A 26,592-nucleotide genomic window follows, 5' to 3' on the forward strand; every position below is an offset into this window, starting at 1 on the left:
TACAACCTATTTTTCGAGATTAAATTTTTGTTTATACAACTCAATATTCCAATTTTATGGTACAATAACCAGAAAAAAAATCGACATATCTGGCAACGCTGCCAATGCCCTTTGGACAGCGAAAGGTGGGCGGTGCCGCCTCTAGTTATCAAATCAACTCCATTCAAGTGTTTGTTTACGTCTTGAAAAAAAAGTACTCGGTTCACTTTTAACGCCTTTTTATATCATATCATCCTTGACAATATTTAAAATCCAGTCTTTAAACTAACAACCACGTGGACATAACTCTGACCATCAAAATGCAAAGAGCACAATTGCTGAGGTAAGTAAACTTCCGTAACAGCTATTCCACGACAGTCAGATTCAATTAAAATATGCGTTTTTACAATTTTCTAGAGACTCCTTCCTAAATATGGATGCTTTTCACAAGCATATTGTGATTGGGACAGCGATTACAGCAGGAGTTGCATTGTTGTACATTCGGCACAGAAGAAGGAACAAAGTCCAAACTATTCCAATTGGTGAAGGATGGTGGGGAGCAGGCGAGAGGATACAGTCAGAAGATAACAATATTTATCCTTTTGAGGTTCAAACCACTGATGATGAGATCAAGGTCAATTAAATGGTCATAATAATAATCTTTCAAAGTGGGCTGGGATTAAAATGTCATGCCATTTCCTTCAGGACCTCCACGAACGTCTTGACAAAAGCCGCTACACGGACCCCCTGGAAGATGAATCCTTTCAATATGGATTCAATTCAACTTATCTTAAGACAGTGACATCCTACTGGAGACATGAATTTGATTGGAGAAAACAAGTGGTATTACTGAACAAGTATCCACACTTCAAAACTAAAATTGAAGGTACAGTATATAAAAATTAACATTAATAAAGCACAGCGCCACAAATTGGGCCCCTAGATTCACATTTGCATGTCAAATGTTGAGCCCAATCTGTGTGTTCCTGCTGATCTATACATATTAATAGACTTTTAAGGCTCAATGTTATGTTACAGGGCAAAAGGGCCCATTTTGGGTAAATATTTGCCGTTCCTGACAAACCAGACTAACTGGAAACTTGTTGCAATTTTCTGGCACTGAAACATATGACTTTTCACCCTTCAATAGGTATAGATGTACATTTTATCCACGTTCGACCCGTTCAAAAGAAGAATCAAAAGGTTCTCCCGCTTATGCTTGTCCATGGTTGGCCTGGCTCCTTTTTTGAATTCTACAAGATCTTGCCACTTCTCACAGAGAGCAACGATAATCTCACATTTGAGGTCATATGCCCGTCAATCCCGGGCTATGGTTTCTCTGAGGCTCCTCATAAACAAGGTATATTTCTAAAGAATTATAATTCACATCAATTTTCCTTCATTTACCTTTTTTTTTCAGGTTTCAACAGTCTTGCAGCTGCCAGAATTTTCCTCAAGCTAATGGAACGTTTAGGGTTCTCACAGTTCTATCTGCAAGGAGGAGACTGGGGCTCCCTAATCACAACCAACATGGCACAAATGAAACCTTTGTAAGAGTTTGCATGGCATCTTATGACTATTTACAATTGCAAACACTGCTCTATTTTACTCTGTTAATATGGAAAAATGCAGCAAATTCCATGTCAGCTAATTAACAGTCATTTAAATGTTTCTTTTAAAAAAAATCTGTTATACAGGTGTGTGAAAGGCCTGCATTTGAACATGTTTATGATAAGAAAAGGTTTCAAAGTCATGATGTCACTCCTCATTGGCTCTTACCTGCCTTTTTTGGTGGGCCTGAGTCGGGAAGATGTTCGCCGTTTGTTCCCCTTCTTTGAAAAGACTATGTGGCCCATCTTGAGGGAAACAGGCTACATGCACATTCAGGCTACCAAACCTGACACTGTTGGTAGGAACATAAACACACCCAAATACACTATGCTCGCTTCCTTGCATATTCATGTTGGCCCATTATAATATTACATTAAAAAAAGGCATAATAATCATGGCTGTCATTGGGTTAACAGGTTGTGGAGTGAATAACTCCCCCGTCGGATTGGCTGCCTACATTTTGGAGAAGTTTTCCACCTGGACGAATTTAGAAAATATAGCCTTGGTGGACGGCGGGCTGGAAAGGTCTGAATATCCGTGTGAATATGTCATCCATTTGTCAGCAATGGTTACTCAATGGCATTTTTGCTGTTGTTGGTTTGGATAGGAAATTTAGCCTGGATGACCTCTTAACTAATGTCATGATCTACTGGACAACAGGGTGCATGGTTTCCTCCATGCGTTTCTATAAAGAGAACCTCGGGGGGGATTTAGACAAAAGGATTGACTCCAGGTTTGTGGTTCATTCATTCATTATAGACTCATGGTTTATAGCAAATTATTATTATTATTTTTTTACAGGACAAGGATATTTGTACCGACTGGACTGGCAGCCTTCCCTGGAGAACTAGCACACACCCCTAAATTGTGGGCTCAAACTAAATACCATAACATTGTCTCCTACACATTTATGCCTCAAGGTGGTCACTTTGCTGCTTTTGAGGAGCCTCAACTGCTTGCTAATGATCTAATCCAATTTGTTAGAAAAGTAGAGCATTGAGCCCCTACACATAAATATTCCTCAATATTCTACAAGTCTATAATCATTTGATAACTATTCATCTTCACAGTTTTAATGATCTACTTTTTTTCACTGTAAATCTAATTTTTGGCAACAAAAAACGCATTTTAGGTTGAATAATTTAGAAAAAAGTAAAACCCACCTGATTTCTATACTCAATGTTGTGATTCTGTCATAATCTATAAGACCATTTTTTAGTGCATCTTATATTTAAATAATTGTGGTACATATTTTGAGCAGATACATACATACAAGTAAAGGCTACTCTTTTGCCACACTATAATAATAATAATAATAATACTGATACTACTAATAATAATAAACAAGCATACTTGTTACATTAATTAATTCAATTTTATTAAAAAACAGAATAATGTTGTAATATTCAATAAAAATATATTCCAATTCATTTTAAAAAACAGCAAACTATCATCATTGCAGTCAGTTTAAAAATCCTTTGATGGCCGTCGGTGCTTGAAACCAAACATATTCCTGCCAGTCCATTTCATCCACGCTTTCATCCCCGCACCCTTGCACATCACTACAAAGTGCAATTAATTTTTTCTTGACACAAGTTGGTACTTTAAACCGTAATTTGGGATGGAACCAACCTACCCCACAGTCCCGGTGGGCTAGCGCCAACACTGTGGTGGGCATTAAACGTCCCGGTTTGCTATCAGACAAAAGGTCGGCGATAAAAAGCGTGCGGAAGAGTTGTCTCGAACATGATGACGCACGTAGGCATTTATCGCCGCTACCCAGCGCCAGCGCTTCGAGGTTGATCTCGTACATCTCCTTGGGGAGGACAAGGGAGCCCCCTAAGAGGAGCAAAATCCGTGGTACCTTACTTAAAGAAAAAAGCACCTCCAGCTGATTCAGGACCTCCTCCAGATCGTGCAGTGTCTTATGAGACTTGCGCCCCCTCATATCTGCCAGGTTCACTTTTCTACCACTAATAACATCTTTATCCTGCGGTGCAAAACAGAAATGAATGAAATACTAAATCAGAAAAAAAACTATGATACTGCGTGCAATAGACAATGGATAGTTACCTTTTTTGAGTCTTGCAAATTCTTTTGGGTGTAGACTAGTTGGTTATAGGTCATAGGCAGTTGTTGCCTCTGATATAAAACACACTTTAGGATTTCGCTGACAAAGCGGCAGCATCCTTCCTTAGTCACGGTTCCTGGGAAGACAACACTGACAGTGCCCTCCTCATTTGCCCTTCTCGCTATCTCTGCGTCAGTCTCAGCATTTTGCAATTGGGGATGATTCGCTGTCGAGCTGCAGTCTTGCTTCGGCACATTTTCTGTCAACACAAGCAGTAAAAGGATGAGCAACATTTATCAAAATATCCTTTCTGCTTTTTTTTTTTTCAATAGAGTAAAAAGCAATGTTTGTAAACAATATACACCTCTGGAAAAATGATCAAACTTCAAAAAGTACATAGTGACTTTTTTAAGACTTAGAGTATGTTTTTTTTTTATCGGTAGCTTGTATTTAGCTTTTATCATTTAGTTTTTTTTTGAGCACTTTTGATAATGGCGTAATGTACAATAAAAGGCATTTTAAATCAGTCACGTTTAAAGATGACGATTGACTGAAATCTAGGTGTTTGTTTTACTAAGTAAGTTAAAAAAAGAGAGAATATGGTGTACAAAGAGATAGTTACAATGACAGAACTTTTTATGAAGAGGGGAATGTAAAATATATTGTTATTTTGGTAATTTAGCACAATCAACCCAAAATACACTTACCAAACGAGTTGCTTGACGATACAGTTGTATTTTCGTCTTTTTGACTACTATTAAATTGATCTGGACTTTCCCTTGATTGCTCCTCGGAACATTTACATTCCTCTTCATCTATCACTATTTTCTTTTCAGGCGGAGAGACAATTTGTTCCAAAAGATCGGGTTCGTTTGGATTGTCTTCATGATTCATTAACGTTGGAATTAACGCCACGTAAGCAAGATTTTCAGGAGACTCGGACAGCTTCTTCATTTTTCGTATTATTATAGCCTAACGTCAATAATTTAGTTAATTTTAATTGCTAAGATAGACTAGAGATGGCCTATGGTGAATTTGAATGTCGGTGCCGTGCGTGTGACGACACCAACCGAAAGGTATGATGGGATCTAAAGCTGCGTTCAAATACAATCAGAAACGTCAAAGTCGCTATCAATACACATGAAGTTGCTAATGTCGCTCTCTAGCGGACAAATGTCGCAATAGTCCAGTCTTCACTAAAATGTAAGGGTTAATCATGCAAGGGTGTCAGACTCGGGTTGGTCCGCCGGCCGCTTTAACGTCAACTCGATTTCATGTGGGCCAGACCAGTTTAGATATACAATTTAGTTTTTGTTTTAAATAAATGGAATGGAAATTTAATATACATCTATACTCTTCATTTTAATTTGATCCTAAAACAGAAAGTCTGCACTCATGATTGACTTTCCCAGGCCACACAAAATGATGAGGTGGGCCACATTTTGGCCCCTGGGCCGCCAATTTGACACATGTGGGTTAATGAAAAGACGCAGGTGAATTAATTGAGCGACGATTATTTTGGGTATATTGATGTTTCACTGGCACGTGGGCAAATCTTTAATCTGAGATGGCGTCCGTGCGTGTTGCAGTCAGAGTCCGTCCACTTGATAAAAGGTAAATCAAACAATCACAAAGTTTACATACATATTTACTTATATAAAGTGGGTTTATTCACCTTTTCACAGGGAACAGCAATTATCCTGTAAAGTTGTGACCCGTTTGGAAGGAAACACTATTTATTTGTATAAGGTACACTATCCTTTTTAGATTACAACATGCAATGTTAAAACAGAGTAATATACTTAAATATATATATTTTACAGCCATCGTCAGTTCGAGAGAGCAACAATACAAAGATATTTTCTTATGACTTTTTGTATGAGTCAGATAAAAGAAGTCCCTCATTTGCATCCCAAGAGAGGGTAACTGATTCATTTTATATTTGCAATATATTGTATTTTAATTATATAATCACTTATGTTTTTTCAGATTTTCAATGACCTGGGTCAGGATGTCTTAAAATCTGCATTTGAAGGTTTTAACACTTGTGTGTTTGCTTATGGCCAAACTGGATCAGGCAAATCTTACACCATGATGGGCGACTCGGTAAAATTTCCAGATTTATTAAAAATAATAGGCTTGAATGCATTAAATATATTTCCTTTACTCCTTTAATTCGATTTGATGGTTGAAATGTGTTTTTTGTTATTTACATTCAAAGAAGACAATGTTGAAGACTTATTTTCCTCTTAATAATCATCCATTGTCCAGATAAGGCTGATGTCAATTGAAAAATAATTTAAATGAACTATAATTGAGCTGTTTTAAGGCCATAAAATTGGTATAAAATTGACACAAAAGTCTTTAAAAGCATGTTTCACCTCAAACATAGTCATTCACCGTGACGGTCCTAACAATATCGGTGCTAAGGAGCTTACTCTGCAAACCGTTTTAGTAATGCTTAACGAGCGTGAACGTAATGCTGGCACATTTTTACACGAGCAAGTGACCTCATCAGGCGTCTCTTCTTTTTTCTCTCTCCTGCATTTGTCTCCACTAATCACAAAACGTGATGAGTGCAGTAGCGCGTAACATTTCCATTTTCTGCCTTGCACTCCGATGTAGATTTCACTCTACTGAAAGGTAAATGATGTCAAACGGGATGGGATAAACATACTTTCCAATTACATAACGTTCATAACGTTCATTATCGACTGATATATAATTAAAACAAAGGCTCGCAAGATTGCCTTCACGCTTCAGTGACTATTTGTGTTGTGTTTTGTGTCAACCACAACGGGTAATATTCACATTTAGTATTAAATGGACTATAAAAGACGCAAAATACCTTCTAACAGTGTCACAACTGCATTTTAAGCATTTTTAGATTCACCAAGATGGTAAAACTTTAATATTTTTTCTTTTTCTAGAAACAAAAGGGTTTAATCCCACAAATATGTGAAGCTTTGTTCTCCAAAATATCCAAAAGGTCAAACAGCAGGGTGTCATTTCGAGCAGTGGTCAGGTATGACACTTTTTGTTGTTGTTGTTGTTGTTGTTGTTGTGTACAGTCTGAATTTTAACATGCAACATCTCTAAAAGGATGTAAAACCCAAATTTGGTTTGCAAACACAAAACACTTCTTTTACACTAATGCAAAAACAGTATAATCTTAATCTATAATTTACATTTTAATTTGAAACCGAAACATTTGCTTCATTTATAGTTACTAACTCAGTATGCACTTTAATGTACTTCCAAATTTTCCTCACAAACAGAGAATGCAAAGAAAAAAAACCTTAAATTAAAACAATATTTATCTCGGCCTTGACCATTGAGAATCCCTTTTGGAACTTAAATTTGCAGCAAATTGTTATTCCCCCTCAGGCAAGTTTGGATTGGGTTAAACTTTCAATATAAAATGTGCCTGGTTGTCAATTTTAGAAGTTTCAAAAGTGCTACATTTTTGAGTCTATTTACTGTTGTTTACTGCCATGTTGAAATCTATGGGGATTTTTGTCCACCAGCTTTATGGAAATATACAACGAACGAGTGCATGACCTTCTTAAGAAGAGGACTGCAGCAATGGAGAGCGCAAACTTGAGAGTGAGAGAACACCCGAGGGATGGACCATATGTTGAGAGTAAGCCAAGCCCACCAGCACGCCTGTAGCAGACATAAACAATTATATTGCTTTACCTGAGGTACCACATTATCATTTCTTTCAGACCTATCCAAGCATTTGGTGCACAGTTACAGTGATGTGGAAGAGTTGATAGCTGCTGGGAACACCAATCGAATCACTGTCAGTACTGCCATGAATGATACCAGTAGTCGTTCACATGCCATCTTCACAATTAACTTCACTCAGGTAAGATGTGATAAAAAAACATTGAGTGTACTCAGCCAAGTCAGACTACATTTTGAAGTCGCCTTAAATTTGGTGGGAGGTTTAAAGGCTATGTCTCAGGAGGGCTAATTAGCAGGTTTCTCGGTTGGTGTCCTTTTTTGGAGTAACTTCAAAGCCTCGTTTCTTTCATTTAGAACTTTTTTGTTGTCATCCTGTTATCTGCCTAAAGACTTTTCTCCCCCCCCCCCCCTTTTTTATACCCTACAGGCATGGTTTGATGCAGAGTTGCCACGTGAGATGCTGAGTAAGATCCATTTGGTGGACCTGGCTGGCAATGAGAGGGCAAATGCAACGTATACTTCTGGTGTCAGACTGAAGGAATGGGGCAATATCAACAAATCTCTGGTCACCCTGGGAAATGTGATCTCTGCTCTTGGTAAACAGTGCCGTCAATCATGTATTTTGAATATCCATCTGCTTTATTTTGTTTGTTCTAAATTACATGTGTCAAAGTGGTGGCCCGCGAGCCAAATTTGGTCGGCCACATCATTTTGTGCGGCCCAAGAAAGTAAATGATGAGTGCTGACTTTCTGTTTTAGGATCAAATTAAAATGAAGAGAATAGATGTATATTAAATGTAATGATTTCCCCCCTTTTAAATCAATACTTGTCATTTTTTAATCATTTCTTTTCTGTTTTTAGTTCAAAAATAGTTGGGTAAAATCTAAAAATATATTTCAAAAAGCTAAAATAGACTGTTTTGGATCCATAAAAAAACTGAATATTCAGGGCTTTTAATACAGTTTATTTAATCCACTTATCAAAATAAATCTGAATATTATATCTAATAGTAGTCTGACAGCCCTGTTCTAAACGCATACCTTTGTTGTGTAACTTTCCAGCTGAGCTCAGTGTAGTACCACCGACCACAAAAAAGACCACCTTCATCCCTTATAGGGACTCCGTTCTTACATGGTTGCTTAAAGACAGCCTTGGAGGAAACTCCAAAACGACAATGATTGCAAGTATGCACAAGACGGGGACATTTGTGCTTAAACCAGGCATATTACATCACTCACCTCTGCATTTTCCATCATGACAGCCATTTCCCCAGCTGATGTCAACTACGGGGAGACCCTAAGCACATTGCGGTACGCAAACCGTGCTCGAAACATTGTCAACACCCCCACAGTGAACGAAGACAAGAGCGTCAAGCTGATCAGGGAACTACAAGCAGAGGTCACAAGGCTGAAAAGGCTACTGCAAACCAAACAGGTTCAATATTATTTCAGCCAAAATCAATATTTACATGTGTTCTGCAAAGTCCATTAACACGGGCCTGTCTTCACCAATGCAGGTTTCCCATAGAGAATTGTCATCCTCGCTTAAGGTAGAAGAGGAGCTGCTGGAAAATGAAGAAAAAGTCAGTTTTTGCTCATTTAAATGGACTCTTAAGATGCTTTTTTTGTCAACAATGTGATTTTTGTGCAGGTTTATACTTTGACCAAAGAGTGGACCTGCAAGTGGGAGGAGTCACAAAGTATTCTACAGGTATGGCAAGTGTTAAGTATCTATTAAAACTCTTCTAAATCATTTTATCAAGGGATATTTTTGCACAAAGTTCAATATCTGAGACATGGGTAGTGACTTAGATTGACAGTTTTTTTTCCCCTGAGTCTTTACTTTCATATTTTCTTAATAAAAACTAGAATATAGTCAGTCCTTTGCATTGGTCTAATGATCAAAACAGCACAGCTATTTTTTTTTTGATGTTTGCTTGCAGTAAAACTGCACCACCAGTTGGTGTCTCTGCAGCTCCAATGAACATTCACAGATGTTGCAATGGGAGGGAGCTGGAGCAGAAATAAAAGTCAATCTGACATGATATATCACATTGCAACTATTAAGATTAAAATGGCACCCAAAAGCTGAGTTGTTGAAAAACTCCTCAGGTAAGCGTGCTACAGTGTTTGGGAAATCTGGCAAAGAGAAACCAAACTGACATTCAATCTCCCGCAGCACAATATTGCTTCTGAGGCTATGAGCTGGCAATCTTCTATTTACTATAAAATAAATGCTCCTTTTTATCATTCTCATTGAATACTAAGCAAGTTTCTTCTCAGCAGGTTCACAACATCCCAAATGTCATCATTTTAGGCACTTATCATTAGCCAAGTATTGTCTAATTATACTTGATAGGCACAGTTAGGCCTATATATATAAAAATATACGTGTAATGATGTATAGAAAGAGTAGGTGCATACATTTCTTATTCTTCGACAGGGTTAAATAAATGATTAGGCTTTATTTTAGGTGGAAATTACGAATAGTCACGGCCAAATGTCAGTGTACGGTGAGGTATTATTTTTATGCTGGTTAGCGAATGACATTTAAGGGCACAACAGCCGCTTACTCAAAACAATTTATTGGAATTCATTAGTGGCTGTCACAGCTCCTAATTAAATATCTTGATTCTTGACATATAGACAAGTGGGACTATAGGTGTGAATGCAGTATTGATTAAAGGGCTTTGTTTGCATGGATTTTGGAGGTTAACTTTGACAATTGACTAGAGATGATATGCATTACAGATGTTTAAATCACAGTGAATGCAAAACTAGATTTATTTTAATGACATTTTGGTTTATATATAGGACATAGTTCATAATTTATAAAGAATATTTTTGTTTTGTTATTCAAGATTTTCCATTATTATTTGAAATTGTCAAAATCCTAGGAAAAACAGTAGAAGTCAATATTGTTTTCAAGAAATATCTGTATATTTTTCTTTTTTTTATAACATATGCACAAGAAAAGCCTAGCAGCCCACCATGGTTAAAAAAACACAGGAAACCCTTAAATTGCATTAATTTTCTTCTTCTATAAAACTCATTGCACATTCCTATTCTAATAGCACATTGCTCTTGTCACAAAGCTGATTGGTTTTATAAATGACTGGATGATTAATGATGACATTATTTAGATATATTAGTGAACTACAACTGTCAAAGGAAAACATGGCTGAATTATTGAAACCCTAAAATAAAGGCTCCTTTGACCAATGTCCATATTAATTAGTTTTTATAAGACAGCTTCCTCAAGTGAAAATAAGATATATTTTTTTCTTTGGGTCAACATTGAAGACCAATGAGTGGTAGAATAATAACTGAAATGATCAGCGTTCACTAGCACATTGGTGGACATGAGGTGGAACATCTCATCCGTTCCTGATGTCAAAGGAATGTGACACAGTGCATTAACCTGCCAGACTTCTAATGAAGTCTGTGAAGAATCCCTTTTAATTAACGGGCCTTGCCTGGGTCGATACCGCTCTTGCTTCATTAGCGTGTTGGAAAGGAAGGATTTCTTCAATCTTGCAACAGCTACCGAGTCAAGTGGAGGTTGTGGACATGTTTCTTGTCACCTTCCAATACAGGTCACAGTTGTTTATGTAAGAACGATGCATCTAGTATATCTTTTTTTTTGCAAGATTTTCTTGTCTGCCCTTTGCTGCTCTTGATAATCCATAGCAATCTGAGGCATTGACTACTTTTATAAAAGGAGCAGGGTTATTGACAATTGCTTCTGCTTGGCTATAGACACCAGATTATTGAACCCCCCAAAGCCCTCAGAGTGATGTTATTGTCTGTGAGCTCTCTCTTAAAGGTGGATTTCTCTTTTACGGCTTAATTCACCATGGGCTTTTAACCCAATAGGTCACTACAGAAGGGACGCTTAATTTCATGTCAAGTGAGAAGGAAATGACTTGCTCTTAAGGCATTGGCGTCTTCATAAGACCATTGTCCTCATCTGGAAAAATAGTGATGGCATAATTTACACAGGGTTGAGTACTCAAAGTGTCTGAAATGTGTGTGATAATCAGAACTTCATTTTATTTGGGGGGTGTATGCATAAACGGAGTTAATGTGATTATACGAGTATGCACGCCCTCTTTTTTTTTTTTACTGGATGTGTTTAGAATTACTAATCACAATTATATTCATTGAGAATCAGCACACATTGACTAGCTACTAAGCTTTTTTTTGGACCTTTTCTGTTTTGTGTTTTTGGAGTAGACGCGTCTGAGGTCTTTTGTCTAATGCTGACTGGTACATTTGTTTAAACTGTTCAAAATTTCCTTCTATTTTAAGGCCGTTACCCGTAACAGTTTCTTAGATGCCTCAAGGGAGATCTGTGTTTTTTGGATTAATTCATGAAAGATGAGATTTCAGGCTTTGCAACTCTGTGCTATATTTCTAACATAAAGATGGGAGATTGTTGCAAATACTTGCCAGAAATTCTGATATAGCTCCTTCAATCTTGCCATCAACTTCTTGGCAGCCTTGCTAGCCAGTTTTCTTCCTGGTTATTATTATTTCTAGATACATACAAGTTTAGCTTTTTGAGTCACATTTCCTAACCTGATGATCATCTTCACTTTCTTTAAAATTTAGATTTTCTGTGGTATTCTCCAGTTTGAGCAATAAAGATGCTCTGATTCTGTGTAGTGTTTCTAGACACCATTGGTTTTACTGTCAGAAGTGACTGGAAATGTCAGAAAACCTACAAGAAATGTATAGAAGCGTAACTAAGCACACTAAATGTATGAGCTGGCTGACTTTAACCATGAGTTTCATGTCACTGGTCAATTCTGTATAAATAGCCAGATTGCTAGATAAAAGCACACTTCTCTTATCCAATGATAATATCTTAGTTGCTTGTTGTATTTTGCTTTTTGAAATATTCTTCTTTTGGGTTTGAGACTTCCTGTGACATTTAAAGGTTATCTTTAGTGGGAAAATGATTCAAACTTATTTTTTTTAACAGTATATCACCAAAACCTGGAACTTGGGTATAGACATGCAATTTTTAATATTATTATTATTATTTAAATCATAACATTATGTTAAGCATTCTACATTGCTTTGGACTATTTTAAGGTTGAAATTGAAATATTTTTTGGTTAATCTGAGTGATAATCCACATCATATTAATAAAATAAATGAGAAAACGGTTACAACATGAATACATTTACCACAATGTGATCCATTTCTGGTCAAAAATGAAAAAAAATCCAAACACATTACAAAGTTAATCAATTTAACGCTCACCAAGGCAAAGTATGGCAGCTTTCGTCCTCCAATTTACCGTACAACCTTGCAGCATTTTTTTTTCATGTACTTCAAATTCTACAACTCAAGAGTAGCGAGATGACGTCTGGCTTATTTTACACTTCATTCAGGCTCGTGCTCAACCATGTGGAATAAGTGTACTGCGCTGTTGATGTACAAGCCCGGAAACATTACAGTACATGCGTCATATGGCCTTGATAGTTACGCATGGCTGGTGGCAATGGTGCATGTTATACAAGGCGCGTATAGCTGCGGGCGCTGCGTCTTTTTCACTCGGCAAATACAATGTACAGTTTGACTCCCGGCGGGGTAATCTAAATGATTTATTGCGTCTCCGGTCCCTCCCCACTCGACTGCTCTGTGGCGACACATGGTTGAAACGCGGCTATTCTATTCGGCCTTCGGGCAAGGAAGAGCGGTCATAAAGAATGAGCTTTTCTGCTGGTTGTCATTAAATGTCTGTCAGCTTTTTCTTTATTATCAATTGCCGTTTCAGCTACAGGATATTGAGACAGTATCTGTCCCTCTCAGGGTAATCTCTTGTGTCTCATAGGAGGAGCCGGTGGCTCTGAAGAGGGAAGGCAGTGCAGTGGTTTTGGACTGCCAGTTCCCTCATCTGATAGGCATGGATGAAGACTTGCTGAGCACTGGCATCGTTCTTTATTATTTGAAAGTGAATGAAGCATTTTGTCTTGGCCTAACTTGCATTCACCCCACATTTCTTATTAATTCATCATCATCTGAAGCCAATTGCTTTTTATAATTGCAGCAGAACAAAGCATGCGCCTTATACATTGTCTCCTGATTAATCACTTTAGGAAGGCAGAACCGTGATAAACACAAACAAAGCAACCCATGGTTTGGATATTGGTGAGTCAGGGCGACTACATAATATTCCTCGTTCATTTTTTCTTTTCTTCTCATTTTGTCTTCTTTTTTTTGTTCCTTGTAGAAGATGCAAAACCTGGAGCTGACTATTGTGTGTTTGAGAACCACACTGGGACTGTGACTGTCATCCCTCACCGGGATGCAATGTGTTCAGTTAATGGCACTGCGGTAACGGAACCTTTTCACCTGACTCAGGGTAAGTACACTTCATATTCTCTCTCCGAAAGAAATGAGCTTATTCTGTGATGCAGTATTAAGTTTCAGTTTGTGGAATCCATGTTTTTCTGTGGCTCTTTGCAGTGCAACAATCTTGACTTAATGCTTTCTCAATGTTTCTTTCTCTTAATACACGCGTGGAAAGGTCGGAGGCCAATAATGCCTCAAACTTTCTTTCTAAGTTGGCAAGTGGGAGGTTTCAAGTCGCAACTATGCATAACTCTTCTGAGAAGTCAATGTTTGGAGACTACCAACCTAATAGCAATGTTTACTGAGGTTTGGAGTCTTCTAGTTTACCGCCTCTTCTTCATCAGGCCTTTCGGAGATAACTCAAAGTATTGCAGAGGCTTCTTCTGGCATTCTTTTGCAATCATTTCAGCATTCCTTATATCCCCTTTACAAACTGCTGTATCTGAAGGCATTTTCTTGAACAAATGGTTGCAATTTTGAGTCCAACAGCAACTGGAATGGATCATAGGCTGCCCTCGCAGGTGCTTTGTCACTTGTCTGAGTCATTTGTAGTTGCAAGATTAGAATTTGCTAGAGGCAGCGACGAGGTGGAGATTGTACGAGAAGGCCTTTTAGAAAATATCTGGCTGCAGATGCACAAATCCGAGCCTGACATATAAACTCTAATATCACTTCAATTTTCACTTTTTTTGCTGAAATACCAAGCTTTCTTTGAGTGTTGACTATGGTAGCTCATCCTCTGGTTTAGGTCAGCTCCATTTAGGGGAGAAATTGCTTTCTTCAAGTGCATTGCTTTTGATCATTTGAGGAAATGTAGGTTTTTCTGGGATGAAACATACACGGGAAAGATTCTCTCTGCCAAGTCTGTGCTTCTTGCAAACTTTTTTTTTTCTTTTTTTCCTTATTTATGGATGATGTTCTGAAACTTCATCATTACTCTTGGTGGCAAAGCATGAGAAGAGGCCAGAATCTTTAATTGCTGCAGCTGTCTCAGTGCACTAGCAGGTAATTTGGTAATTTGCGACTCTCTAATGTTCTTCCCCCCCCCCCCTTTTTTTTCTTTCAGGTGCCATCATACACCTTGGGGGTAAAACCATATTACGCTTTAATCATCCCACTGAAGCTGCCTATCTCCGAGAGAAACAGCAGGTAAAATTAAAGATTGACCCCAAGAGACATGCTATCAGTGATCTAGGGACTGCTAAACATTCACTATCCTTTTTTTCAACAGATACAAATGCATCTTGCAGCTTTGTTTGAAGATACAGTTTTAGAACGGTTTAGATTTTAAAACGCAATGAAAGATACTGAAATTCTGACTTATCTCGCTGAAAACAACTGACACATTAGGCAAATACCAGTTCATTTCTGTTTTTATTTACATTTTCCCAAACTTAAGGTCAAAAAATGCATTAAAACGAAGTTCAAGTCAAAGTTCAGTAATTTCTGTGGATTAGATGGATCAAAAAATAATTTTTCTACCCGGCAACATGTATAAATAAAACATTTTCCAAGTCGATTGTTTACATTCAACTCCTTCTCATTTGATTTCCTGCAGAGTGGGCTTCTTCCGATGAACACCTTGCCTCCAAAATTGAAATCCAGCAATTTGCCTGAGATGATACTTGGCATTTCTAGGTAAGATTTGAAACGCATGCATACAAAACTCTCATCTTGGAAAGGTCCAGGTACATCTGGCTGACATGACTATAGATTTCCATGCAAAATGTGTCATCTCCAAATCAAAGCAATAAATCATGGCAACGTTTCTGTGAGAAGTGGAAACATGCAAATGGGTATGCCAGCCTGAAGTATTTCAAGCTATGCCAATGTAAATCACAGCTAGTCTAGACAGCTGAGGGGCTGTCTTAAGTTGACTTCTCTAGTTCAATGGGTAGTGAGCGGCTGTGTCCCCAATTTTTAATTTTTTCTTCTTCTTCTAAACACCACTTTTACCTTGAACTCCTCCTCCTCCTGACTTGACATGATAGATGTGCCCAGAGTAGCATTTGAGCAATCTTCTATTATCCATGTCTTGCAAAATACAGTCCAAAAAGCCTCTAAAAGATTGCAAGGTGTGTCCACAGTTTTGGGAGAGTGCAAACTTGTACAGAACGTTCCAGGCCTGGTCCTTTAATTTACATCCAGTATACATATTTTAGTTCTGGTTTAAGATGATTGCAGATAGATTACTTGTATGCATATTCTTCATTCTGCCTTGATGGGAACTCTGCATTGGTTCTGCAATTTATATCCTCTCTAACTCCATCTTGGAAATGTCTTAAATGTAACTGGAGTCAGAATATGTTAATGTTACGGTACACCTGGTCAAATATGACATCCTCAAAGGCAAGATATGTGATATTTTAGCTGCACTCGCCTCCAAAAGTAGCGAAACACTGAATACTACAGGAAAACATTGGCTGTATCCAGTAAACTATTTAGAATGTCCTGAAGAAGAGACCAATGCTGTACTAGATAATGGATGACGAACAGGTGACCCAAGGGAAATGACATTAGTTGATGACAGAAACCTTTATAGAGGTGTAAAAAAGAGGCTGTAAAAGTTCTGGAAATAACAAACTTGGGATTGCAGATCTTGGTTAAAGTTAAATAATAAATGTAGACATCACTGCTTTATATTTGAATTTAGTAGGTACAAATTCAATCAACTCATTTGTTGGCAATTTAATATTGTATAAATGCATATGTTTCTAAGTTAATATTTACATATTAATTATTCATAGGTGGAAAAAAAAGTATCCTGGAACTTTGACTTATTGGACTATATTACTCTCGCAAGCAATTTAGTTATTTGCGGATATACAAATAATTGCATGGCCCTGAGCAATTTGCATAGCTTCAACACGGCTATTTCAACACATGAGACGGAAAATGGCTATGATTGTGAGTCAGAGCATGGTCCGCTGCTTTTATCTTCAAGGCGCAGTTTGCACATTAGAAAATGGATAGCATATCAAACCTTGGCAGGCAGCCCTTGGCTCGAGACCATCTCAAGTACTAGTGGCACGGCTGATCCTGTCGTTTTCTTCAATTGGCCTTTGTAATTTAATGGAGCATAAATTATCTTGCCTATAGTTCCATTTTAAACTACACTATGTATGTTTATAGTAAAAAAATAATTGCAAAACTACACTACATGGCAGTACAGTACAATAATTTGGAGTGATTTCTAAGTATGATCTTTAAATTCTACTTTTTAAGATCTTTTCAACTTTTCCAACTTTAAAATTGCCAACAAACCATTTGATTGTGATACCACACCAAATAGGATTTCAACATTAGATTAGATTGATAGTGCTAATTTGTAGATAAATGTCACAGACTAGAGCACATTCAGTCATTTAAATGACACCACAACACCACAAACAGCTCACTTCCTTTTTGTAGGCTTGGTTTGGATTCTCTCCTACATTTGGAGTCTCAACATGTGCACATTCTTCTTAATTTCACAGCTGGAAGAGTAGCTTTAATCTTATCCAGCCGTTTGATTAGTGCTTTTCACAAACTAAGGCTGCTGCTTTTTGTTAACGGGTTTTCCAGTATCGTTATCACATATTTAGCCTGTAAATGACTTTGATTAGTCATTATACTAACAACAAAATGCATTATGTAGTAAATTGAAAATTATGTGTATCATGTTAATTAAATTTAGTCGCAATGCATTTTTTCCTCTTATTATTGACTATTCTAATCTTTCCGCACGCCCATTTTAGTGACTTTGAACTACCTTCTTCAAGCACTGTACAGTCCAAACTCTTGACTCGCTTGCCTTCATTTGCAGCAAGAGACCATTTTACATTGCCTGTAAGTACATCTTTCTTACTACGCATACACCAGTTACACACATTAGGATAAAACAAACACTATTGCAATTCCATGGCATGAAATTAGAGTTTTACCTTCTTCTGACTGATAATGTATGTGCTTACACCTTATTACACTGTCCAACAGAAGTTCAAATGAAATAACACCTTTGAAGAAAATGCAGAAAGGGCAATTTTTCAATGCAATCATAATCCTTTAATGTGTAATTCATTATTATTTTTCCGCCAAAAGTAGTTTTATACATTGTAAGCAACCTGAAACTGTCTTTTTTTATCCACTGTCACAATATTCAAACTAGGCAATACCTGGAAAAGGTCCTGTCCCTCATGCTGCTTTTGATTTGGACGAAGGCACGCAAAAGAACGGGGTGAGCACTGGGGCTGACCTAAAGCAAGAGATAGTTCTGTGTCATAAATCATGGCCAGAGCGGATGTCTGAACACCCTTGGAGGGAAGCCGAGAACGCTGCCCAAGTCTCAAGTTACACAAAAGCGATGGCGTGGTCGGGGGAGGCCAGCCTCCAGCAGACAAGTGTCCTGGGCCCAGGTGATGGATGTGTCATAAAGCCAGAGGGGAATGCTAACGAGATCCAAGGTGTTGTGGCTCATTGCATAGAAGGGAGACCTGACTCTGGTGGGAGCTCATTAGACAATATGTCCCACCGTCATCATACAAGGGGAAGTAGGTCCAGGCCTGTACCCCCGCAGACTGACTCTTTTCAGTTCAAGCAAAACGCACGTCACAGTCGGGAACACGGCTGTCCATCTGAAGAAACGAGCTCGGAGGGAGAGTTGAACCGTGAAGACGTAAATGGTTTTGGATTTGCGGAAGACTCTGAGGCTGCCGTTCCAAGCTCCAGGCTGAATGCCTTCGTCAACGGAGTGAGTGGGATTATCAAAGAAGCTCGACATTTCTTCTGGAGCTCGTCTCCTGTGCCGCAGCAGTTTGAAGAGGAAAAGAAAAAACCTTTCGTAGCCCGATGGTCCAATCGGCTCGTTTCACTCGTTAAAGAAAGCAGGGTTATGTCTGTAATTGATAGCCAAGTCCTCTCCATTGTAAATGAAAGTCGTGTCTTCTCATATATCAGGAGTCATGGTATTTATTCAATGGTCCAAAAACTACCAATGATTCAACACATCCAGGCAGAGATAATGGAACACCTCTGGGCCAATGAGGCGACTTTGAATATTCACGACTACAATTACCAACATAACGCACCAATGGTGGCAATGTCCCAGACACAGAATATCAGTAGAGATTTGTTCCTTGATACAGATTTAATACTTGATGACAAAAGTGATGAGACGGATGTGGATCAAGAATCGGAGACGCAAACAAATGAGATTAAAAAAGGCTGTCTATCATTAGTAGATTATCCCGATGCCATTGCAGACCTCCAAAACTGCCAATTTCACTACCTAAAAACATCTATCGAGTCTGTCTTACCCAGCACAGAGTTACTTTCTCAAAACATTGTTGCCCTTTTTTGGATGAACGTAGCAAAACCAAGCCTACCTGAACCTTGTCCTGGTCTTCTAGTCCTCTCAGAATCATGTCTTTACACATTGACTACACAATCTGGGCCCTTGGAATTGTTCCATCAACTTCCTCTCTCGCATCTGCAGGAAATGCAAATTAGCTTTTCAGGCCACGGCTTGCGTTTAATGGGAAGTACACAAGAAACCATTTTGGGTCTTTACACTCATAGCCAGAAGCTTACCCAAGAAATATGCTGGGCCATAATGGACGTTCTCTGCCCTGGAGATGATCCAGTCTCTCAGCACTTAATGCTTAATGACGATTGGACGAGAGTTTGGAACCAGTTGTCCCTGAACACGCAGACTTTTGAAACTGGTTCTGGTCTGAAGGTATGCTGCCAGTTTCAAAAAAGTCTTGCAGATTTGCTTTATCTTCTGTACTGCAACATGGAGGAAGGAACAGTTAGCCTCGGGGAGATGCAACTATTGTTGTACACAAGCGTAAAAGTCTCCTTAAGCTACAGTACATGCAGTGGAACCATGACTCAGCTTTTATTGACTGATACACACATTGGACTAGTGCGGGAAGATGTTGTTTTTTATCCGACCCCACGCTCGCTCAACATCCAGCCCTGCCATCAACAATTCCGCGATCTGACTCTTCGCAAGCGTGCTGATGTCTGCCGTTTGGTGGTACATGAAGACGAGTGCGAAGTGGTCAGCCTAGATCTAATTTTTACAAATGTGAGGGTCGGAGGTCGAGCTAAATGTCAACATCCTACACTTGCTTCTAATTCACCTCCACATGCCGAGGTATGGAAATTAACTTTCAGTTGCTGCACTGAGGCAGCGTGCCTGATTAATTATTTGTCAAATGTCTGATCAACACCTGACAGACGGTAATGAGCTACTCAGCTTGAAGACGGAATTAGCAAGCGGTCCAAATGACTGTGAATCCTGCTTGCAATTTCAATCTCTGATTTATACGTATCAAAGGAATTTGACATTTTATGTAACAACTCTGGCGAGGAGATATTTTTTTTCTTTTTAAAGCCCACATCTTGTCATTCCATCAATTTTTAGCTGCCACCACACACTTGCTTATTAAACCAGACTCTATCATGATGTATCATGTTTTTAAATATGAAGGTTTCACTGTTTAGGTTTCTAATATTAATTTTAAAGATTTAGTCCTGTTAAATAAGTGTATTTATGTTTTTGTAATGATGGTTTTGTCAAGTTTGTGTTTTTGAATGTTTCATTTGAGCACACTTTACTGTGAGTTTAAATAAAATTTAACAACTATACTCAGGTGGAATTTGTCATTTTTTTACAGTGAGCTGGAATAAATGCCAAAATGATGGTTAAAAACATTCTGACAGCTTTTAAAAATATTTTTTACTGGCTATACTTTGACTCGGATCTTACTTGTGTTTAATGATAAGTGTCCATTTGCCGGTGAACCAGACTTTGCCAGAAAAATAAAATAAATCATACCTAAAATTTTCCCTTGGAATATCAAGTCTGATGATATGCCTGCAATGAAAGTACATAACATGTTAATTTGCTTACCATCAGGTTAGAAAACATGTGAATTTGGGTTAGTAGTTGATGGGATTCATATTTCTATCTTTGTGCCTTCCTGTAATGAGAAAAGCAATTTAACAATTTACATGTTTTACAGCACCATTTGAAGATTGTCTAATGCAACTAGGTTGAAAATTATATTTAGTTTCTATTTATAAATGATCATTACTGCATATGTAAAGTTTAACTGATTTAAATAAACATCTCAATGAAAGTATTCCCAAGGCAACAATTTTACAAGTCTGTGCAGATAGCCTTGACTATAACAGTCAATATTTTTGACTATAGTTATTTTTTTATAGTGTTGGGCGTGTATAGAAATGTCAGTGGTTGCATTTTGAAGGTCACAACATTGTTGTGTTGTGAAAATATTTCAACACTATCCACTTTTATGATGCTGCAGAGTGTAGAGAGGGGTTCAAACAGAAGGCAAAGTATTTTTACCCTGCAAGCCCTTATTTGTAATACACTGGTCTGTTCGCTAACACTCAGGCATCATCAGCATGAACATCCTGAAAATGTCATTGGTGAATTATGTCAATCATCCCTACATGAGTCATCCATGTGGTGAGATGTCAAAATGGCTGGCAAGAGGAGGCGCTGCTGCTGTACCATTGCTGAGGATTGTTAAATCACGGGGCCACTGTCATTTTTACTGCTGCGTTGAATCTCTGCAAGTGGCCTGCATAATATGCTGTATACTGACTTTTCTATTGGCTCTCTCATGCAGTGTCCCTGTTGTGTTTTATGCATGTAGCTTTTTGTTTGATGTCCTCATGCCAGTGAATGATGTAGTTTGGTATTGGGACCAATAACTTCTGGATTGCTCAGTTTAAAGCAGTTTATATAAACGAAGCCTTTCGGTGGATAATATGATGTTTTGAGAGATTATAGCCTTGCTTTGACAACTATATTTTTTATTTGAAAGAAGGTTATGTTGCTGTGATCGTAACATACGCTTAAGGGCGTTATTCTATTATGGTCTGAAAGGGTTCACTGCCTTGCCCAAGGGCACTTTGACAGTTTGCAGTCATTGCCTAGAATAGATATGGGCAAACTACGGCCAGCGGGCCACATATGGCCCCATTAGGCATTTTAACCCGGCCCGCCAACATTGTCCAAATGTTTTATCTTTTTTGAATTTCATTTTAATATTTCTCAATACATTCCTTTTTAATTTACTTTGTACTTTATACTTTTTACTTTAATGATGAGTGGTAAGTCTGTTAATACTTTAGTCCTTTTTTTCTGTTTATATTTCAGATGTACTGTTAACGGATGCACTTTTTTTTATATGTATCAAATCTTGTACTCACCCGGTCCATCTGTCAAAATTTTAAAGTCAATGTGACAGAAAAATTTGCCCACCCCAGGCCTATAATTTAGAGAGTAGTTTTTGCATTGACATTTCTTACCTTGACACCTGTCATTGACTTTTACGTTGGAATAGTTGCAAACTAGTTGAATTTGCAACATTTTAAAGCATATTTTTCAAAAGTCTTCATTTCAATCAGAAAAAAAACATTATATGACCACATTGCAATTTACTTTGCAATACCCCCATTACATGTTTTCCCAATAGAAATGAGAATAAGTGATAATCCATCAACTAGCCACTGAAAAGCTTTACCCATAAATCCTCCTGGCTGGGACACAACGCTTCACGTGTGAACGGCACAAGTGGATGAAGTGCATTGCAGCGATGAGTGCTCGCCACAGTTCTCTTCAAGAGCTCGCCGAGCACATTATTTACGACAATCCCTGTACAAACAGGACAAGGTTGTTTCCCCCCAAACTTGCTGCATTTTACTTTTATGGGAAGCCGTGGAGAATGCGACGACAGCAAGAGACTGCTGATGTAGGCATCGCCCAACCCCTTCTGTGTACAAGCTTACAACATCCCATTGGTGCTATTAATCAAAGTTTGGAAGTTTAGTGTTAACAGGAGACACCACTGCCCTATAAATTGTTTCGCAAATACATAATCTGTCAGCAACAAATGCAACTACGGCCTGAAGTTTGTTGCTGTTGGAATAGTGATCACTACTCTTGACTGCTGCTAGTGACTCCCACGTGTGATGTGAGGAAGTCCAACATACTCAAGCACCCTCTGGGATGTGCCATTCAGGAACGAGGTTGATTTTTGTTTTGTTTTTGTTTTTCCCTTCAAAGCCATTTCTTGAATGCCAGGCCTCTATTGCCTGCTGTATTTGTTCCATAACTCATAAATCTCAGTACACTTTTGAAAATATGTCTTATTTCCATATAACTTGACATAGCTCAGCCTCTATATTTCTTTTGATTGTTATAAGATACTACATCCGTTTCTACAGGTTGAAAATAACTTGCTCATTACTCCCTATATACGTATCTTTTGCCATTCCTTGGGACTTGAACCCATAGCAGACCTATTTCCACCTAATTGCTTCTGCCATTAAGTAGTGGAATATAAACCTCCTTCCTGAAGTTTTCCTCACTGCAGGCGGCAAATTACTCCTGAAAACTTGCATGGTGCCGAGCCACTGTTAAGGCAAAACAATTTGTCCGACATGAATAGGTTCCCTGGAGACTATCTTAAGTGTTAAATGACCTGGGTGAACCTGAAACTAGTTCACAGCTGGGAGATTTTTAGTCTTGGATGCTTCAGACTTGTACAAGCCATTTGAAGGCTGTTTATGTAAATTCAAGGTGATCTGGTTTTTCTCACGGGTTCGTTTATGTTCTCTCTTAAGCCCTCTTGGGAGGTTCCCGTGGTCAGTATTTCATAACAGACCCACGCAGGGGGAGTGAGTTGGCGAGGTACATGATGGAAGTAATTTTGTTGCAGTTCAAATTGGCTGGGGATGTTGATTGTAATCCTACAAAATATGTCTTTGTCTCGGCATGAGCTTTGACGGATAATATTGCGCTATCGAGTCCTAGCACCACTGTGACAATGCATAATGCTGCGGATGTGTGTTGGTGCATTTAGACACAAAATTAAGAGGCCAGGCGCCAAGACAACACATTTTTAGCTCTACTGTCAAAAAGATTACCTCTTTATAGGGCACAAGTTCAAATCATCGGCTTTCCTTAACGGCGACAGACGTCAATCCATTTTGACTGGTTGGGTCAGCTGTCATCATTCATATACGTGCAATCACTGCACTCCTGGTTAAAATGTCCATTGTTGACAATGACCTGTAACAAATACATTGTAGATATGATTTCATTAGTATATTTTTAACTGAAAAAAATGTAAATTTTTGGAAATATATTTGTATTTCTTACTTTCATTTCTGAACCCCTTTATCCTCAGGGTTGCGGGGGGTGCTGAAGCCAATCCCAGCTGTCTTAAGGCCAGAGGCAAAGGACACTATGAATTGATGGTCAGCCAATCACAGGGCACAAGGAGACAAACAACCAATCACACCTCAGGGCAATTTAGAGTGTCCAATTATCCTACCATGCATGTTTTTAGAATGTGGGAGTATCCTGGAGTACCAGGAAGAAACCCACATAGGCCCAGGGAGAACATTCCAACTCCACACTGATGGAATGATCTGGATTTGTACCCAGGACCCCAGAGCTGCTAGGCCAAACCACTTGCACCACCGAGACACCCTTTATTTATATTTATTCAATATAAACCATTAAATAACACTTGAACTAAAAAAATAAAACTGCAATTGTTCTGTCTATTTGAAATGCTTATTTAGGTAAAAATAATGTAAAAAAACATGAGCCAAAAATGTCCACTTATGTAGACTTGAGCTTTTTACTTAATGAATTCCTATCCCATAATGGGTTAAAGGAACTATAATTCCATAACAACACTGTTAAATGGACAGCAGGGGTCAGGAGCGAGCTATGGTTTCCCCCTTCATTCTTTCCATTCTACTTTCCTATCCTTGTGTCATAATAGGATTGTGGCATGCCCTCCAGACATCTGCTTGGTTGTAAAGGGAATGGATAAATAAAAACAAAGCTCTGAGAATGAAACGCCAATAATTTATGTTCCATGTAAACATATCTCGGGATTCAGTCCTATAATCCTTATTGCTACATTTATTGTTCATGTCAGGGTTTATGTTAAGGCTCATCCTCCATTATAACTTGGTAAAATAATGCAAAAAAAGTCATTGAGGGACCGTAAAGAAATAGTCACAAATGCCAAAGACAGGCAAAAAAACAGATCATTATGGAACTCACGTGAAAGTGTGCCGGGAATCGATTAGCCCTCGAGGCAGTCCGTCCGTTAACACACCCCATCTCACCAACGGATCGCAAGGCCTTGGTAGCGTAGGTGGTGGGAATTCACTGCCCTCTGTTAATTCACCTTTACTTTTAATCACTTCTAATTATATCCACTGCTGCACAATAAACATTTAAACAGAAGAATGCATTGAACTTCTACCCGCTGGCTCTTATAATCAGGTTCTTTTGTCTCCTTTACGTTGTCTATATTTATTTTGGCCTCCCTCTGTGAGTGCCTTGATTAAAGTAGTTGTCGTTTAAGTGGATTTTTTTTGGCCTCGTGATTTCAATGAGCCCCCAAGCTTTAGTCGGGGGGCTGACAGCTGCTTCTCACTGCCCCTCGTAGTTCCAAAGAGGTTGGTTGGGACTACTGGAGTGTGACCGGCCCGTAGGCCGCCTGCCGGCCTAACAATCCCACCCACACTCTCTTCCCGTCCCCTTTTCTGCAGCATGGTGCGCCCTGTTACTTTGCTTGTGGCGTTCTCTCTTTTGAGATCCACAAAAAAAAGAAAAAAAAAAACAGCTCGGCTCAATTAGAAGCAGCCGGCAGCTGGACTGGGCTGGGCTGGGCGTCCCTCGCCATTTTGCCCTCCCTTCCCTTGCCGGTCGTGTCACGCGCCAGCACGCAACAATCGCCAAAATTCTCGTGTTTATAATCACGTGGAGGTGACAAGTGATGTAATATTTTTATAATCGGATTAAATGAACTGGTTTAAAGGCTCTGAATATTCAGTTTTTTTATAGATCTAAAACGATGTTTATTTTAGCTTTTTTTAAATCTATTTTTAGATTTTACACAATGATTTTTGAACTAAAAACAAAGAAAATATGGATAAAAAATAGCAATTATCGATTTAAAAGGGGAAAAATCAGGACATTTAATATACATATATACTCCTCACTTTAATCTCATCCTAAAACAGAGAGTCGGCACTCTTGATTTACTTTCCCGGGCCACACAAAATGATGCGGTGGGCCACATTTGGCCCCCGTGCCGCCACTTTGACACCAGTGTTTTAACAGAAAGGAGAAGGGTAAAATATTTAAACGCAATAGCAAATGTACAGTCATGAGTATAAAGAATGAGTCAGTTTTTTTTAAATGTGTTTTCAAGGAACAACTTAGGAGATAATGTAGTAGTTAATGTATGCGTTCAAGTAAATTTATAGGTAAACTGTAAAAAAGTGTCATTTTAGGTTTGCCCTATGAAATTGAATTAAAAAATGTAGAAATTTTGGAACATATTGTGTCTAAGCTACTATTTGAACACCAGCTTGAATCCATATTGAAAAGTAGAAGTATGTGTTGGCACTGCTTTGTGCATTAACATTACTTCTATGATAATATTGACTGTCAAATTCACCATGAGACATGCCACAAAAAAAAAAATGCATAAATAAAGAAGAAAGACACCCTTCTGGATTTTCACTTGCAAGCAGAATTGACGTTGACGACCGCTCCCCAGCGGCGTGCTGCCCTTTCTTTCCTTTTGTCCATTTTGATTACATGGACGTCCCAACTCTAAAGGCAGGGGTGCTTGACACAATTGAGACATCCGAGTATGTTTATCTATCTGCATGCATGAGTTGAATCTTAAACATAGTACACGTGTACTAAAACAGGTTCATAATGTTAAATTGATTGTTATGACAGGTATTAAAAGTCATAATTCTGACTAAAAGTTAATGCAGATAAAGACTGAGGCATCAGGACGCCCCTTGTAGGA

At 38.4% G+C, this 26,592-nt stretch overlaps 3 protein-coding genes across 6 annotated transcripts; 2 read left to right on the plus strand and 1 right to left on the minus strand.

Moving 5' to 3' along the window:
- The first annotated feature begins 55 nt into the window (after positions 1-55).
- Positions 56-2,933, plus strand: ephx5 (epoxide hydrolase 5). Its single transcript, XM_077730440.1, has 9 exons — positions 56-322; positions 397-613; positions 685-865; positions 1,130-1,339; positions 1,400-1,529; positions 1,677-1,888; positions 2,007-2,115; positions 2,198-2,323; positions 2,392-2,933. Exons 1-9 carry the CDS (start codon positions 300-302, stop codon positions 2,588-2,590), a joined length of 1,407 nt encoding a protein of 468 aa, XP_077586566.1. The 5' UTR covers positions 56-299; the 3' UTR covers positions 2,591-2,933.
- A 7-nt stretch (positions 2,934-2,940) lies between these two features.
- mad2l1bp (MAD2L1 binding protein) lies at positions 2,941-23,810 on the minus strand. 4 transcript variants are annotated; one of them, XM_077730445.1, is made up of 10 exons: positions 23,666-23,796; positions 20,541-20,579; positions 19,286-19,483; positions 19,081-19,184; positions 8,821-8,916; positions 8,591-8,738; positions 8,393-8,502; positions 4,369-7,327; positions 3,664-3,920; positions 2,941-3,580 (listed from the first exon to the last, which is right to left on the minus strand). In XM_077730445.1, the coding sequence occupies exons 8-10, from the start codon at positions 4,613-4,615 to the stop codon at positions 3,053-3,055; spliced, it is 1,032 nt and encodes a 343-aa protein (XP_077586571.1). In that variant the 5' UTR covers positions 4,616-7,327; positions 8,393-8,502; positions 8,591-8,738; positions 8,821-8,916; positions 19,081-19,184; positions 19,286-19,483; positions 20,541-20,579; positions 23,666-23,796; the 3' UTR covers positions 2,941-3,052. The 4 variants fall into 4 exon arrangements, with proteins under 4 accessions (XP_077586571.1, XP_077586569.1, XP_077586570.1 ...); XM_077730443.1 differs by lacking the exon at positions 8,393-8,502 and having other exon boundaries at positions 23,666-23,810; XM_077730444.1 differs by lacking the exon at positions 8,393-8,502 and having other exon boundaries at positions 19,286-19,478.
- On the plus strand, positions 5,135-20,350 carry kif16bb (kinesin family member 16Bb). Its single transcript, XM_077730439.1, has 19 exons — positions 5,135-5,275; positions 5,347-5,410; positions 5,485-5,583; positions 5,651-5,767; positions 6,592-6,686; positions 7,189-7,304; positions 7,390-7,532; positions 7,779-7,947; positions 8,414-8,536; positions 8,614-8,786; positions 8,869-8,934; positions 9,003-9,062; positions 13,197-13,316; positions 13,462-13,513; positions 13,596-13,727; positions 14,784-14,866; positions 15,276-15,355; positions 17,455-17,545; positions 17,865-20,350. The coding sequence occupies exons 1-19, from the start codon at positions 5,229-5,231 to the stop codon at positions 19,923-19,925; spliced, it is 3,891 nt and encodes a 1,296-aa protein (XP_077586565.1). The 5' UTR covers positions 5,135-5,228; the 3' UTR covers positions 19,926-20,350.
- Positions 23,811-26,592: the final 2,782 nt, after the last annotated feature.

The sequence above is a fragment of the Stigmatopora nigra genome, chromosome 12 (assembly GCF_051989575.1).
Source record: "Stigmatopora nigra isolate UIUO_SnigA chromosome 12, RoL_Snig_1.1, whole genome shotgun sequence".
Classification (NCBI taxonomy): domain Eukaryota; kingdom Metazoa; phylum Chordata; class Actinopteri; order Syngnathiformes; family Syngnathidae; genus Stigmatopora; species Stigmatopora nigra.

Bases quoted from the DNA above. Each gene is read 5' to 3' on its own strand.
- kif16bb (XM_077730439.1), top strand. From the start codon at position 5,229: ATGGCGTCCGTGCGTGTTGCAGTCAGAGTCCGTCCACTTGATAAAAG. The intron at 7,305-7,389 runs GTAAGCCAAGCC...CATTTCTTTCAG, and splicing joins GGATGGACCATATGTTGAGA to ACCTATCCAAGCATTTGGTG. The intron at 13,514-13,595 runs GTGAGTCAGGGC...TGTTCCTTGTAG, and splicing joins AACCCATGGTTTGGATATTG to AAGATGCAAAACCTGGAGCT.
- ephx5 (XM_077730440.1), top strand. From the start codon at position 300: ATGCAAAGAGCACAATTGCTGAG. The intron at 866-1,129 runs GTACAGTATATA...ACCCTTCAATAG, and splicing joins CTTCAAAACTAAAATTGAAG to GTATAGATGTACATTTTATC. The intron at 1,889-2,006 runs GTAGGAACATAA...TTGGGTTAACAG, and splicing joins TACCAAACCTGACACTGTTG to GTTGTGGAGTGAATAACTCC.
- mad2l1bp (XM_077730443.1), bottom strand. From the start codon at position 4,615: ATGAAGAAGCTGTCCGAGTCTCCTGAAAATCTTGCTTACGTGGCGTTA. The intron at 3,921-4,368 runs GTAAGTGTATTT...TTGTGTTGACAG, and splicing joins ATCGTCAAGCAACTCGTTTG to AAAATGTGCCGAAGCAAGAC. The intron at 3,581-3,663 runs GTAACTATCCAT...TTTGCACCGCAG, and splicing joins ATTTGCAAGACTCAAAAAAG to GATAAAGATGTTATTAGTGG.